The sequence below is a fragment of the Chroicocephalus ridibundus genome, chromosome 1 (assembly GCF_963924245.1).
Source record: "Chroicocephalus ridibundus chromosome 1, bChrRid1.1, whole genome shotgun sequence".
Classification (NCBI taxonomy): Eukaryota; Metazoa; Chordata; class Aves; order Charadriiformes; family Laridae; genus Chroicocephalus; species Chroicocephalus ridibundus.
In genome coordinates, this window is record NC_086284.1 from 89,883,505 (window position 1) to 89,899,789 (window position 16,285).

The 16,285-nt window shown below is 42.6% G+C and overlaps 1 protein-coding gene across 1 annotated transcript in view; it reads left to right on the forward strand.

Annotated features, from left to right (window-relative positions):
• Window positions 1-1,188: 1,188 nt before the first annotated feature.
• The window catches only part of PDK3 (pyruvate dehydrogenase kinase 3), a 63,695-nt gene continuing 48,598 nt past the window's right edge, over window positions 1,189-16,285 (forward strand). The window contains exon 1 of the mRNA XM_063343434.1: window positions 1,189-1,522. Within this exon, the coding sequence (XP_063199504.1) occupies window positions 1,417-1,522 (106 nt within the window). The 5' untranslated portion in view covers window positions 1,189-1,416. The remainder of the gene's footprint in view (window positions 1,523-16,285) is intronic.

Consider the following 16,285-nt stretch of genomic DNA (forward strand, 5'->3'; position numbering starts at 1 on the left):
AGGGAGCTGGACTTGATGATCCTTAGGTGTCCCTTCCAGCTTGAGATATGAGAGTGACCTTGACAGGCTTGAGAGGTGGGCCCATGATAACCTCATGAAGTTCAACCAGGCCAAGTTGAATCAGGCCAAGTGCAAGGTCCTGCGCCTGGGTCGGGGCAATCCCAGGCACAAATACAGGCTGGGCAGAGAATGGATTGAGAACAGCCCTTAGGAGAAGGACTTGGGGGTGCTGGTGGACGAGAAGCTCAACATGAGCCAGCAATGTGCACTCGCAGCCCAGAAAGCCAACCACATCCTGGGCCGCATCCGAAGAAGTGTGGCCAGCAGGTCAAGGGAGGTGATTCTCCCCTTCTGCTCTGCTCTGGTGAGACCCCACCTGGAGTACCGCGTCCAGCTCTGCAACCTGTGGCATAAGAAAGACATGGACCTGTTGGAATGGGCCCAGAGGATGGCCATGATGATGATGCGAGGGCTCGAGCACCTATGCTATGAGGACAAGCTGAGAGAGTTGGGGTTGTTCAGCCTGGAGAAGAGAAGGCTCCAGGGAGACCATATTGTGGCCCTCCAGTACCTGAAGGGGGCCTACAGGAAAGATGGGGAGGGACTTTTTACAAGGATAGGGCTATGGGTAATGGCTTCAAACTGGAAGAGAGGAGATTTAGATTGGATATGAGGACGAAATTCTTTACTCTGAGAGTAATGAGACACAGGAACAGGGTGCCCAGGGAAGCTGTGGATGCCCCATCCCTGGAAGTGTTCAAGGCCAGGCTGGATGGGGCTTTGAGCAGCCTGGTCTGGTGGGAGGTGTCCCTGCCCATGGCAGGGGGGGTGGGACTAGAAGATCTTTAAGGTCCCTTCCAACCCGAACCATTCTGCGATCCCATGGGCGTCGCAGGCCGGACGCGGGCTGTGCCGAGCAGACGCGGGGCCCGCTCCGCCGTGCGGGGACAAGGCTCCGTCCGTCCCCTTCAGCCCCGCTTCCCCCTCAGCCGCCCGCCGCCCTCCTCCCGCCGAGCCCGCCGCCCTCCCCACGCCCCACCTCGCGCCGATACGCCTGCGCGTGGGGGCGCCGCGGACTTTGGGAAAAGAGAACGGACGGCCGGCACGCGCCAGTCACGGGCGTCCGCCCCGCCCCTCCCTTCCGCGGGCAGGAGCGCGCGCACGCGCCGGGCCGGGCGGGAGCGCGCGGGCGGGGCGGCTCTCTCCGCTCGCCCCTCCTTCCCCCCCTCCCTCCCGCTGGGCCGGGCCGGGCCGGGCCGGGCCGCAGAGGCCGAGGGGCGCCGCCGCCGGGCTGGGCGCTCCCCTGTCAGGAGCGCGGGTGGCTGTGCCGCCGCCCCAGCGCCCTAGTGCCGCCGCCGGGGAGCGGAGAGGAGAGGAGGAAGCGGCGAAGAGGAGCTTGTCGGGCCGCGCCGCGCCATGCGGCTGTGCGGGGCGCTGCTGAAGAGCCCCATCCCCAAGCAGATCGAGTACTACTCCCGCTTCTCCCCCTCGCCCCTCTCCATCAAGCAGTTCCTCGACTTCGGTGAGTGGCGGAGCTGTCCGCCGTTTCCCTCCACCCCGGGGTGAGGGCCCCCCACCCCCCGGCTCTCCCGGGGCGGGGGGAGCGGCGGCAGAGGCCAGCGCCTAGGCCTCGTCTCCTCGCCCGACAGCATTTGGGCCTGCGGCCTGGGCAGGGCCGGGGGGCGGCTGGGCGGGGGGCCCGGGCTGGCCTGGCCTGGCGGCGGCTGCCCCCGGCCCGGAAGGCACCGCAGGCCGGTGGGGGCCGGGGTGCGTGTGAGAGGCGGGCGGCTGCGGTGACAGCCAGCCGTGTGTGGCCCTCGGCAGCCGGTGGTGAGCATCGCCCCTGCTCCACCCGGCCACCTCGGCCTGCGGAGGTGAGCAGGCTGGAGGGGCGGGCTCGCCTCTTCTCTTGCCTTGCGTGGTTCCCAGGCAGCAGGGGTCAAAATAAGGGTTTCTGACCTGAGATCTTGTGAGCTTAGCGACTGGAGGAGGGAGTAAGTTACTCATCACGAATGTCAGATTTCTCATCTGCTATGCAGAGATTGGCTTAATTAAGCCTCAGGTGTGAACTTTGGTGGTACTTGGTGTAGGAGACGTGTTCGAGGAAAATTCACGCGCTTTAGGAAGTGTTGCTGATGAATAAGTAGCATTTTCTTCAGAAGCACAGGACTGAAGCACAGGAATGACTTGTGTTGCTGTTAGTAAACTGACATTTTGATCTAGATAACAACAAACTTCTCATATCTGTATCGGAGGTTATTTGATTCCTGCTGTCTGACACAAGAGTTGTTTAGATTTTGTTATCCTGTGAATGTTGCTGGTAGAGTAAATATAAAGGCCGTGCGTAACACCCTGGAGCTTAATAGAGCATTTCTTCATTCCAGTATTACACTAAAGGTACAAGAAGACAAAAATTAGCCAGTGGTGTTAAGCCAGAAAGCGATTAAAAGTGGAAACAACTGCACATTTATGGCAATGGTATTAGTGAAAGAATGCTGCAAGTATAAAGAGCCAGTGCTGGGCTTGCTACCACGTCCCAGTGAGACAGGGTTTTCTGCCATTTTAAAAAAACAACATCACACCTTGTCCTGTGATACGTTAAAAGGCAAACCTGACTAGAACTCATGCTTTCCTTCTCTTGTCTCTGCTCATGTGAGTCTGTCCTCACTTCCTCACCCCTTTCTCTGCCGCTGTGCTTCCCCTACTCTGGCATTTGTGCTCCTTGTGTCATGCCTTTCTGTAAGGGCAAGAGCAATGGCCTAAAACTTAGAATATCTTTATTTTAGCCCTGGCACTAAACAATCATTTCACCATTGTCTATTTGAAAGTTGGGTTTGTAAGTTGTTGCTGGGGAAGTATTAACGTTCATGAAGCTTTTCAGTTGGGACTAGAGAGGTGTTAAAGATTTCAGTCTTTGCTTTAATGACTTGGGTGTTCTGGCAAGACTTTGCTTTTTGGTAAAGATTTCTGCCATTCTGAGTTGATACTGCTTGCTTTTGGACATCTCTTGCGTGGCAGCCTTTTAGTAATGTTGCTTTTTTTTTTTTTAACCTTGTCTGTATTACTTTATGGTTTGAAAAATGTTGCATGATTCTCCAGGAAAAATTAGTCTCATTTTATGATTTTAAGCTTGGTTTATATTAGTGGAAATGAACAGGGTAAGAATGGTATGTTACAGCCTGGCCAGCCCTGTTCTTTGGATGTGCTCCAGTCTGTTGTCACTGGATGTGTCTGTGGAATCTTGTGTGTGCCTAGGCTATGTATTTAAGTGTGTTTGTGTCTGAAGACTAACAAGAAACTATATAGGCTTTGACATTTAACACATCTGAAGAAAAAAAATGCCTACAGCTTTGGCTTCTAAGGTCACCATGAGGTTCTAAGATTAGTAGTCTTATGTCGCATCAGCCTTGCTAAAACTATCAGCTTGATCTTAATAAGCCTTATGGGCCATTTAACATCTCCACTTACTTTCTCTTTAGGGCCTGTGTTTACTTAGGAAACCTCGGGTAGGAACATGACAGCAGTTCAATCAATTAGGTTAAAAAGAATGTAGTTACTTAAATTGTGTGATCCTAGGCATTGATGGCTTTGGGTAATTTCAAGTTCTGTTGGAGACTTCAGAGGCCTAGAGGAGAAATTGGCAACAAAGCGTAAGATGTTGGTGCAAGAATTTTACCACTGGAGGCATGGAAGGCCTGGACAATATGCACTGTGTTGGGGAGCTATGTTACTTCTACCTAAATTACCTAAAAAAGAATTTGCTGGTGGCATCGGATACAAGTATTCAAGAGAACAAATATACCAAGAATAAGGAGCGTGATATTGAAGGTGGAGTTCTGTTGTGTTTGCCTAGCCTGACTGTTTGATGGGAAGGAGGCACACTCTGTTTTGTAGTCAGCTTATAGAGGCTACCTAATGTCTCACTTAAAAAGGAATGGCATTTTTGTTGAGCTACATAAATGCAGTGCTTGTGTTACAAAAAGATGACTAATTTTTCAACAAATATTAAAGAAGAATAAGCCCAAAGGAAATGTATGAATAACCCTCTCATGGCGGTCTGTGAGTACGTGTGTTTCTTGTATTAAAAAAGGAGGAATTTGCACTTACTGCAATTAGATTTTTATTTTTTTTTAGAAGGATTTTTTACTTCATTGCTGACAATAATGAAACTACAATATGGTCTTTTGGTCATCCTTTTTTTTCTATTGGTTCTTGGTTTAGACTAAACTGGCTTCTAAACTTGTCTCTGCAAAATCCTGGTGAGTAGGGGGAGCCAAACTATATTTCTTATGGCCTGAAGAGTCTCTTCAAACACAGTTGGTGGCAATGTATACTGACATACAGCTTAGACCTCTTTTTACTACTGATTAACAGTGTGGGTTGTATGGAATACAGTTGTGTGCATTGTGGGGCTGTAGAGTCTCTATTCCTTTTCAATGATAGAAATTAATGATGATAAACATGAAACTTTCACATGTAGCTTAATTCAGTTAATTAAGCTATTATAAAGGACAGTTTTTGTGTTTAAGGTAACTCACTAGTACCAAAAACCTGTGAAACAAACCAGAAAGCAGTGATTCTCTGTTGGGTTTTATATCTCACTCCTGTTTGTTTCTGCATACCATGTTCTGCCATATGTGATTTACTTTCTGTTGAGCTTGCAGCTATCTTTGTAGCTGCTGCCAACTATGTAAGAGGTTACTGTGTCATGGGCTTGGGACCTCTTATGTCGCAAAATATGAGTCCTCAGATTCTGTGCTTCTTTTTTTTTTTCCTGTGTGTGTTCATTTTCTGCTTGCGCACTCTTCTTGAATACCGTTCATTCAGTTTCTTTCTTACAAAGTGCATTTCACAAGATTGTTGTGCAATCTCATGCCTTTGCAAAAGAGTGACCTTCCATAAATGTGTTTTAATATAAACAAGTTTTGACCTTGTTTAATTTTAGCAAGTCATTCTAGGTTTATCCAGGCCTCCATAATTATTCTGGTCTGGAAAAAACAAAACTAAAACCAAACCCACTGGATTCAGCTCTGGAAGTTATTTTAGTAGATTTCCAAGTGTAGGCATTCCTGAATGACCCAGTCTGCTATAATTACTAAAATATCTTTTCTGAAATTAACTTGTAAGTAGAGATGTAGTTTAACATTCATGTACGTGCATCGTTGTACACTTTTGGGGCTAGACTGTTTGAGGAAAAAAATGCCCGTACTGGAGTTCCATATTTTGTGTCAGCTTTGATACAGCATCCCAATTTAGATTTGCTTCAGCTGGGTAAGGTGGGCCTTAGATGATGACAGGTCAATCCAAAATACCCAATAATCTTCATCAGCAACTACATACACGGGTAACCAATCAGTCATGTATGCCTAGGGAAAGTAAATAGCCCATCAGACAGGTCTACTTGAGGAAAGTAGAATTTCTATGTCTCGGAGTGTCTTGGCACTTAAAAAAAAGACACAAAAAGATTTGACCTCATTCTGCGCACGCTACAGCCTGGCTTGATAAAGGGCTAGGCGTGAGCTAAAACCCTTACAGCCGTACTAATGCTGAACCGTGCCCGCGGTAACAAGCTTCATGCAACTGCGTGGTTTGGGTCATGTTGGGGTACCTAAGTTGACAGTAAAGATGTTAACGAACGTTTAATGAAATGAATGGTTGTACCGAAAAGGCTGCATATAAAATAATTAAGCACAAATAAAGACAGGGGTGAAGTATAAAGTGTGTAATGCTGTGATCGTGCATGAAGGAGTTATTTGAAGTTGTGGTAGTGCTATATTGTGAATGTATGCCAGTACACTATAGTCATGTAATACTCATTGCTACTACTCAGTTAATGAATGCTTGAGACTTTTGTGAGTCTGAGGTTTATTTCGTCAAAAACATGTAAATAAGCTCCAAAAGCACATGGTGCTACTGAAGTTATCTTGGCCAATTGCACTTAGCTATTGCACTTAGCTATATTCTAGCCTCTTCTAAGTCTCAAGCCAGATGTTTTGGATGAATTTTGTACCTATGAGGTTAAACACAGCTTTTGATTAGCTCTTTGTACGTGTAGGTAAAACTTAACAAAATGGCAGTTACCCCTCCTTATTTGTCATATTTTTAGTGTTCGTGTACCACATAGTTACTAATGAGTTTGAACAAAAAAGTCATGTGTGTACTTAAGATAGAATATAGTGAACCAGTGAATTCTTGTTGTGGAACGTGGCTTAGGAGATCCTGATTTCGTAGGTTATAATCAAAATATCTGTGGCAACTGCTACAGCTACTGGCATTGAAAAATATCACAAAGGTTGTAATTTAGCAATTTTACTGTGCTGTGAACAGCTGAGCATGCAGCAGATAATCACAGTGAGTGCATGCAGTTTGGCAACTGCTGTGCCTTGGTGCATATCTGGAGGAAAAGACATGCAATGGATCCTCCCCATTTTTAAATATAATTTTTGGTCTGAAATCGTTTAGTTTATGTGGTACCTATTAAACTTAGCTGTCTTGAGGACTCTTGTTAGGCCTCTTCCAAAAGCGATATAAAGAGCAAGCCAGGTACTGGCACTGCTGTTGATTGCTGTCAGTTGTACGTGCAGTATTAGATCAGGTTTCTCCAAGAGTGTGTACACCGTGTGTTGTGTTGTTGGCAGCAGTCGTATGTCAGCACAGGAACTGAAAATGTGCCATTGGAAAGGCAGCTAGCAGATACAATTTGAACAACAAGGTGTGGGGGTAGGAAAGTAGAGGTTGACAGCAGTCTTAAGTCTCCAAACATAATTATTAATCTTCTGATGGAAGATGACTATTAGAAGATATTTTTTTTTTACACGAAAATATATTAGAAGTTTCATGGTTTTTTTAACACAACTTTAATGGAGAGATTGTGCATCAAACACACCAAGTTTAGGGCTCAAAGGTATTATTAAATAATTACCTGCTATTTATTGCATGCAGCTGTGTTTTTTCTACTGCTGTCTGTGCATTGACCTTAAAACTGTACAGCTGATTTACGTGCATCTTCAAAAAAAAATTCCCCTTAACATGAATGCTAACCAGTGAATCGGATCAGAAAGATGAATACTAGTCAGACATTGCTGTGTTTTATTTTCATCTGACTGGTTTCAGCTTCCAACCAGCAATTTTGCTACAGCTTTCCTTGGTAGGTTTGGTATCCCTTGATGCCTTGTATTTTTTCACTATGAGGTATTTTACATTGTGATGGAATATTTTGTCTTGATTTTGTAAAGCTAAATACATTCTTTAAATGAGTTATTTCAAGCCTTATGAAAATACTATGGAATTAACCTTTTTGGCTTCTCCAGGTTTTTCAATATCATTCTTCAAATGTGTCTGTTAGAGCTGTAAACAGAATCCCGACAGGAGTTTTGCCTAACATTGGAATAGAATCATTTTACTGCTATTTCATTTTTACCTTGAAAGGCTAGCCTTTTATGACAGCGAAAGATGGCTTGTCTGTCTGCTCTTGTTCTTGAATTATTTTGGGGTTATTGCTTTTCTGTATTCAGTCCTTCATTCTCCACATCTGAGCATGGATAAAATTTGCGTTTAATAATATAAAAAAGGCTTTTATTTGAATAGGCTGTAGCACAGCAAGTTATCTGGAAACCTTTGTTTGATGCAACTGTTGTTATTTATAACCTGTTACTATTTACAACTCTGCCAGTCTCTGGCAGACAATGACATTCCAATACTGTATATAATATTGAAGGTTTTTATAAGGCCTAATATTGATTGTTGTGAAGGTCTGGAAGAGTCATTGTGGTTAGATAACTTTGTTCAGCAGTCACTATTGAACTGTGATGTGGTAGAGATATTTTTGCATGTGTGTGGGAGTATTATGTAGTATTACATCGTGGGGCGTTTCATTTACAGAATTATCTGTGTCAGTCACTTTCGGAGGCTGTTTCAGGGATTAAGTGTGCTTGCTTGAGAGCCACTTTTCTTTTTCAGGAAAGGTTTGTTTTCGAATTTTGTGCTGCTAGCTACATCTTCATTAGTGCAATTCTGCAAAGTTCTCATGAAAAAATTTAGCTTTGATTTAAATTTTTAACTATTCTGATTATGCAATAAAGGAACACTTCATTTCTATAAGTAATTGAGTCTTCATATATTCTGAACTCGGTATTTTTGTATAGTTATAGTGCAAATTCTGTAAGTTGCTGTGAGTGATTGAATTGGATCACCAAGGCAATAGATTTTTTTTTTTTTCTTTGGGTGTTACAAAGGGTAAGCATGGGAAATTCTGCTTTCCATAGGTGATTTGACTGGCCACTTGTTGCCTGCAAGCATAGGCTAGTAGTCTACAAGTGAGCATTCTCCAGCTGATGGGGTTGATTGTGTTTTGTTTGCCTAAGCGGCAGAAAATTTCTTAGTCTGTGTTCTGTTTGCCTTTGGGCTTTCCAAAGCTGCTGCTGCAGCCCTCTGCCTTCAGATGCTCAGGAAAGGAGATGATGTTAGGCTGCCTATGTACATGTGTGCATTCTCATGTATTTTTTTGCTGAAGCTGATGTGGTGTTGAAGCACACAGTGGAATGTCTTTCAGTGAAAGAAAGAAGACAAGAACTCCTAATCTGCACGAAGCAGTAAATGTTTTGTTTTTTTGTTTTTGTGGTTTTTGTTTGTTTGGTTTTGGTTTTGTTTTGTTTTGGTTTGGTGTTTTTTTTTTTAGCAAGTAACGGAAGTGATAGAGAATACAACTTAGCAGAAATTGGGAACTTGACAAAACTACTTGCTAGAAGGACAAAAAGATAGGATTTGCAGTTCTTGAAGACCTAAGAATGTTTGGGACACCTTTTTCTTCCAGAGACTGGTGGAAATTGTTGAAGTGCCTGCTTTAGACTAGATTTGGACTAATATGTAGGTCCTTCAAAATCTGAAACTTTATTAAATTTTGATGAAAGTGATCATGAATTGATAGCATTCCTTCCCCTTGGGAATGGAAGAAATGACAGCCAGTGATTTTTTTTAAGTAGTGTAACCTTCACAAGCTAAGGAAATAGGTAGATAGGGTCTCTCCTAAGAAATAAGGACTGTAAGATCACAGAATGGTTCGGGTTGGAAGGCACCTTCAAGATCATCTAGTCCCAACCCCCCTGCCATGGGCAGGGACACCTCCCACTAGACCAGGCTGCTCAAAGCCCCATCCAGCCTGGCCTTGAACACCTTCAGGGATGGGGCATCCACAGCTTCCCTGGGCAACCTGTTCCAGTGCCTCACCACTCTCACAGTAAAGAATTTCTTCCTGATATCTAATCTAAATCTACCCTCTTTCAGTTTAAAACTGTTACCCCGTGTCTTATCACTACACTCCCTGATAAAGAGTCCCTCCCCATCCTTCCTGAAGGCCCTGTTCAAGTACTGGAAGGCTGTCATAAAGTCTCCTCGGAGCCTTCTCTTCTCCAGGCTGAACAACCCCAGCTGTCTCAGCCTGTCCTCACAGGAGAGGTGCTCCAGCCCTCTGATTGTCTTCCTGGCCCTCCTCTGGACCTGTTTCAAGAGGTCCTTGTCTTTCCTGTGCTGAGGGCTCCAGAGCTGGACACAGTACTCCAGGTGGGGTCTCACGAGAGCAGAGTAGAGAGGGAGAATCACCTCTCAACCTGCTGGCCGCACTTCTTTGGATGCAGCCCAGGATGTGGTTGTCTTTCTGGGCTGCCAGTGCGCATTGCTGGCTCATGTTGAGCTTCTCATCCACCAGCACCCCCAAGTCCGTCTCCTTAGGGCTGCTCTCAAGCCATTCTCCACCCAACCTGTATTTGTGCCTGGGATTGCCATGACCCAGGTGCAGGACCTTGCACTTGGCCTGGTTGAACTTCATGAGGTTTGCACAGGCCCACCTCTCAAGCCTGTCCAGGTCCCTCAGGCTGGCATCCCTTCCCTCCAATGTGTCAACTGTGCCACACAGCTTGGTGTCGTCAGCACCAAGCCAAGATGATCCGTTAATTTCTGAAAGAGAAATTCCAATGCAGGCAGAAGATAAGAGAACAGTAGAGCAGTGCTAGGAATTCCAGAAATACTGTTCATTAAAAAAAAAATTGTATGGAAACTGGAAGCAAGGATGTGTATCTCGGGTTGCACTACAAATAACAGCTAAGGTGAAAAGTCAGGGGATATAAAAGCAGAGAAAAAGATGCTGAGATAATATATAGTAATTGGGGAGAACACTGAAGTATAGCATTTATGTGATTAAAACAAGTACATAATGATAAAGACTACTGAATTTATCTTAGCTTTGATCTTCAGAAAAAGACAAATTGTACTTAAAGGAAATCACAACTTCCTCCGGGTCCCTGATACAAATTTTGGATAAGTTGAAGTATGTTGAGATCCTCTTGGCTTAGTGGGTGCCAGCAGAAGTAAACCAATGCTGTGTTTTGTGGGTAGCTGACCACTTTCTTCTGCAAATAGGAGCGCCTGGGGCAGCACAGCTGTTGCTTACAGGCTTCGTGGAAATAACCGAGGGTGATGGCCCGAGGGTTGTGGAAGTGGGAAAGTACACTACTTGTCTTTAAAGAAAAGGAAGGAGAGGACATTAGAATAAGTCTGGTTGACTAAAGTAGCTGAAAAAAAGATAGAGCTAATAATGAAGTAGTACGTAGATAAGCACCAAGAGATAATAAGGTGGTAAAGAGACGATAAATTGTGTTGAGGCAGTCTGATTTCCAGGTTAATTTGATGTTTACTAAGGTACAGTAGATGCTGTACCTGACTTTTTATAAAGTTTTGGCAGAGTCCCATGTGAAATTCTTAATTAAAAAAAAAAACCAACAAAACCACAACACAAAAAAAACCTATGGAATAACTTTAAGATTAGATTACTGTATAGTAGATGTGCAGTGTTCTGGTGGGCTGACCCCATCCAACAGCTGAGCGCGGATGGAGGTGCGTGTTCCCTTCCTCACACCTCCCATTGGTGCAGGGGAGAGAATAGGAAGAGCAAAAGTGAGAAAGCTTGTGGGCTGAGATAAAGACAGTTTAATAAGGAAGGAAAGAGGAAGAGAAACAAGTGATGCAAAGTCAGTCACTTGTCACCTCCCACAAGCAGGCTGACGCCCAGCCAATCTCGATGTAATGGCTGTCTTGGGAAATAGAGCCACCTTGTTTTTTACTGCTGGGCATGACATCATGTCATATGGAACATCTCTTTGTGAGTTTATGTCAGCTGTCCCGTTTCTGTCCCCTTCCAGCCTCTTACCCACCCCCAAATCTACTTGCTGGGGTGGGGGCCAAGTGCAGGAGAAAGGGGGAAGGCCTTCACGCTGTGCAAGCACTGTTCAGCAATAGCCAAAGCACAGGTGCATCATCAACACTTTTAGTCACAAATCTGAAGCCCAGCACGTTATGGGTTGCTGTGAGGAAAGATGACTCCATCCCAGCCAGGCTTGGTACATGTTTATGAAGAACACTCCATATATACTGTATGTTTCACTAGCAGTCATTTATCTTCACAGTACTGTTCTGTGGAAAGTGAGTAGTATTTCTCCAGTTCACCATGGCTGGAAACGATATAATCCATAAAGGAATTAGGCATATATTTAGGAATTGTTTTATCTAATTCCATAGTTACTATCTTAAAGCAGTTTTTCTTGATGCCAGTTATCCTTAATATATTAGTGTTTTTTAATGGCTACCTTTTTCCCCAAATTACTAAAGTATTTTACAGGCTGCCACTTATCCTTTTTAAAATATGCTTATGATTTTTTGTGTGTTCCTGGAGTCAGTTAAATGTAATTTTTCTTCTTGGAATAGTAGGCTGAAAGGACAGATTAGAGCACTGAACTGTGTATCTGAGATACACTTTTTTTTCCTCCTTCTGATGCTTCGTGTGTTGTAAGAGACTATTATATTGACCCTTTTTTCATCTGAACCTTTCTATGTAAATGTGACAGTCTCTTACATGTTTCTTTGCCCCCGTTTGTTTAAATTATTTTATTTGCCCAGGAAGAAGCTACTCTTAATCTCTGTGTATGTGTGTACATATATATATATATATATATAAACTCACACATTAGTTTGTAGTCAATGTAAAATAACTAACACAGTATTATAAATACTTTCACTGACTTAATTCCTTAAAATAATACACTTGTGCAAATTTTAGTAGATATTTTTCACAATTAGGTTGAGGATCATAAATAAAGAAGCAAAGTTAAAAAGTTAAATTACTTTTTCTGAAATAAAATTTACATTTTACCTGTTACTTCTTTGTTTTAGTCCTTGTTTATGCTTTTCTTAGAGATTTAATAGACTGGATAAGTATGTTCAAACTCTGGTAACTAGCAGTGGCATAGAGGAATCCTCTAATCTTCTCTTTTGCAATGTGGTTTGTTAATTATCAAAAGCATTTTGTAACGAGATGGTAAACAGTCTAATACATTTAACCTCACTGAGACTGAAGGGAAACTGGACCATATGATATTGGCAGTATTTTTTTGTAATTGGTATTAACTTGTGTGAGTCTTTGCTCATAAATGTTAATTTTATTTATATTGGAGATTTGGAGTACCTTTCCCTTAGGCTTGTTGACAGGGGCTAAAGGATAAAGCAGAGGTTTGTATTTTTCTGGAACAGTTATTAGGAATTGTGGATGTTTTCCATAAAGGTTGGGGAGGAAGTTGTCGAAGCTGTGAGAGCTTAGGGAGAGTGTTAAAAATTTTGAGTATCTACTTGTAACCTTCAAAGTGAAATAGGTATTCACCTTGTATGGGAGGAAAAGGTTATTATAAGCTCAAAGGAGCAAAACTGAATCTTTTCTGGTTAGTTTATTGTAACAGAATCTGATCAGAGAGCAACAGGGAATAAAGTTTCTTTGGCATGGTCTTTTAAGTCTCATCTACATTTAAAAAAAAAGTTTTAAATTTGTTTTAAAATTTTGAGTCTCACCAGAACAAAACACTAAATGTGTTTTGTCCAGAACCTCCTGTATGAAAGCCACAGAGCCCCTTTGCAGTGTAGGCCGGCATCGATGTCCAGTACAGCGTGCACACCTGTCTTCTGCTCTCAGACTATTCCCTGCTTACGTCTTATGAGTGTTAGTGGTGGAGGAGCTGATGTAGACTGAAGAGCCTCTTTTTTTTTTTTTTTTTTTTTTTTTTAGGGACTTCTTGCGCTTGGTTAGGGAGGGAGTCTTTGGGTTGTGTGGATAGGTTGATCAGGAACCCGATCTGGGCCATGGCTTCTCCAAAGAACATTTTGGCTCTTTCCCTGTCATGTACTGTGGGGAGTACCTGTGATAAGGGTAAGACAAAGCCTAGCTGCTAAAACAGTTCATCTGACTTCCAGCCTACTCCTAAATATCCCTAAGGAAAGACAACTTTAGATCTATGTGTCTAAAAGAACAATACAGCCTGTGGGTAATTGCTTTAGTGCTTCTGTAGTAAACTGTATAGACCCTTTTGATTGCTGTGCTTTCTCTTGGCAAATACTTTAAAATACTCAAAAAGTTACTTCATTAGAACTGAGTGGTACATAGTTAAATTATTTTTAGGTCAGGGAAGCTTATTTTAAAAAATCATGCTTTTATTTTAATTTGGATTGTTCTATATAATAGCACATGTGTTGCGGGCGGATTGAATAACTTCACTTGTAAGACAGTAGTGAAATGTTTATTAACATAGAACAGTGATTTAACAAAGTTAGTAGTGAATGCGACAGTGTTTTATGAGATTCGATGCCAGGGTGCACTTGATTATTTACTGCATAGAGGCCAGGGTCAGACAAGCTCTCAGGGAGACCCTCCCATTGAGTCACGAGGTTCAGAAAGGACGCCCTTGCTTTCTAAACTCCTTCTCAGAGGGGAGTCTAGGTGCGGCTGGATCCAGTCCTAGTCCCAGACTTGGTCAATGGTTTATGTCTAAAGGATTATCTATGCGCAATCAATCCTTATATCACTTAGCTAAGATTTCAAAGTTTAGCATGCTATTAGTCACTTACCAAGAATCTGTTGCGGCAAGGAATCTCTCAGCCTCGAGGAGAAGAACATTAAGCGAGTGTCCCCACTCAAGGGGACGTCCTGTCGTGCAGCCCGCTGCCATGCAGGAGAGCTCAAAGGGCTCTTGGGCTGTCCGCTATTTATGGAGTAAGATAATTGACCTATAGTCATATTCTCATGGGAACAAGATACCTAGGTTCCCACTCCAGACAGTGTTTTGGTTATGTTGCCAGCCATCTCCCACAGTTCAAGTGCAACTCATAACAACTCCTGCTGATGGCCATGGCTTGAGCAGGAGCCAGGGGGGGAAAAAGAGGAGAGCACACCGTCACAACATGGTACTGGTTTACAGCTTTTAGAAGTGGTGCCTATTAATCCATTCCTCTTGAGAGAGGGACATACATCTTCCCTTTAGTTTTTTTGGTGAAAGGAAGCCTGTGGATTTAAGAGTTAAAATTAATGATTGCAGTTTCACTAAGAACTTGTTAGATCTACAGTGTATTGTGCATCTGTTAATTCCTTCTGTTTATCTGTTCCAGTGCAGTAGTAAGTTAAGCTGCTTTCCAGCACAATCAGTTTAATCCAGAGGACCATTTACTTGAAATAGGCTTACTGGAGTTCACAAGTTATATATCATAACTTACATTATTATTATTACCACATTATTTATTATTTCGTTAGTGTGTAGCTAATCTAATAATAAATGTAGTGATTTCATCCATGTTGAGCTGTCCAGTTGTGCTAATGACAGCTGTCTGACATTTTGTCCTTAACCTGCGTTTACATGAAAATGTGAACTGACTTTCTCTTGGCACCAGTGATATTAATCTGTAATTAATACACGTAAGATATAAACAAGCTGACTCTTTCAGAGATTTTGGAAATAAGTGGAGATAAGTGTATTTTTTTATGTGTACAAATTGAAGAGTAGTTATACTTATTTAATTTTGAACTTTTTAAGTGGAAGTCTAGACCTTTGGCTTCGCAATGGGATTTGGACTGGTTGTTTAGGCAGCAGAATATAGGCTAATGCATTCTCATTAGTGAATGGTGTCCTGAAGCTTTCCTTTGGAATAAAAAGTAAATGCTGCAGTTGGCCTGGCAGTCAAAGAGTGCTTGAATCTGTTGTTAGTTGAATTGCATAAATCAGAAATGGTTTGTTAAGCTCGACTGTTTCTGTACTTCAGCTCCGGTAATTTATCCGAATGATGTGTCATGTGACTGTTGGAAAGTTTAACTGGAAAGCTAACTAGCATGTGAGCTGGCTGGTTTGGCTGCATTGAACACACTCAGCACTGAAATGCCACAGAGTGGAAATCAATGGTTGTACCATGTTAACAACTAAATTCTCATGTATGAACAGAAAAAAATTTAGATTGAGAAGACTCAGTGTACCCATGTCAGAGCAGGCTTTCCCTTAAACTGCAAAGGTGTGACTAATAATGGGAATTGGACTGAAGAACAGAAACAAGCTCTGTGGGAAAGCTTACTTGCAGACTTTAATTCCTCTGTCTTTAACTGGTTTTCTGTCAGTAGTTAACAAAACTTAATTGTTCAGACTTTATAAAACTGAAACTTTTATTATAGTTCGATAAGTTCCAAAAATATTTTTATATTCTTAATTCTTCAAGTTTCATTTTTTAAAACTTCAGAGGTTCTCCCATTTCCTCACTAACATAGAATCAGTCTCTTAATATGCAGATCATAAGTGTCAGTGAAAGTATGTCCTTAAAACAGGGCACTTGAATGAAAAAAATGTGGGGTTTGGTGGAAGTAGCCTTAGAGGGCAGTGATGAAACTTAGGCTGAAGCTTAGGTCTAGGATGTCTAAAAAGAGGCTGAATACCTAAGGTTAGTGTGGGCCATATCCTTAAATTCGGCCATCTTCTGGCTGCCTGTGTTGGAACAGCTGTGTAGGTTGTGGTTGCTATCCTGTAGCACAACATGGTAGGCTGGAAAAGGTAATCCACTTTCAACATACAGCTTCATTAGAGGCAGCCTGTGGTAGAGGGTAAGGATCAGCAAGAGTCAGCATCTCCAGTTACGTTGTGTGTGTTCTTTTTCCCTTTGCTTCATCATCTTCATTGGGTTTTACAAAACCCTGTCTTTTACCAGACAAACAAACCCTGTATGCTTTTTGTGGGATTGGCATTTGTAGTGGTTGGTGAGATAAATACCTGGAGAGTATGCTGAAAATGTCATTATTTCTATTGGGGAATAGGAATGTTTTTGGAGTTGGGGTTGTTTTGGTTTTATGGATTTTTTTGGTTTGTGTGTTGTTTGTGGGTTGTTGTAGCCACATTCATTGAGGCTGTGCAAGCATAGCTTGTTTGCCTTTTAATATATAGCC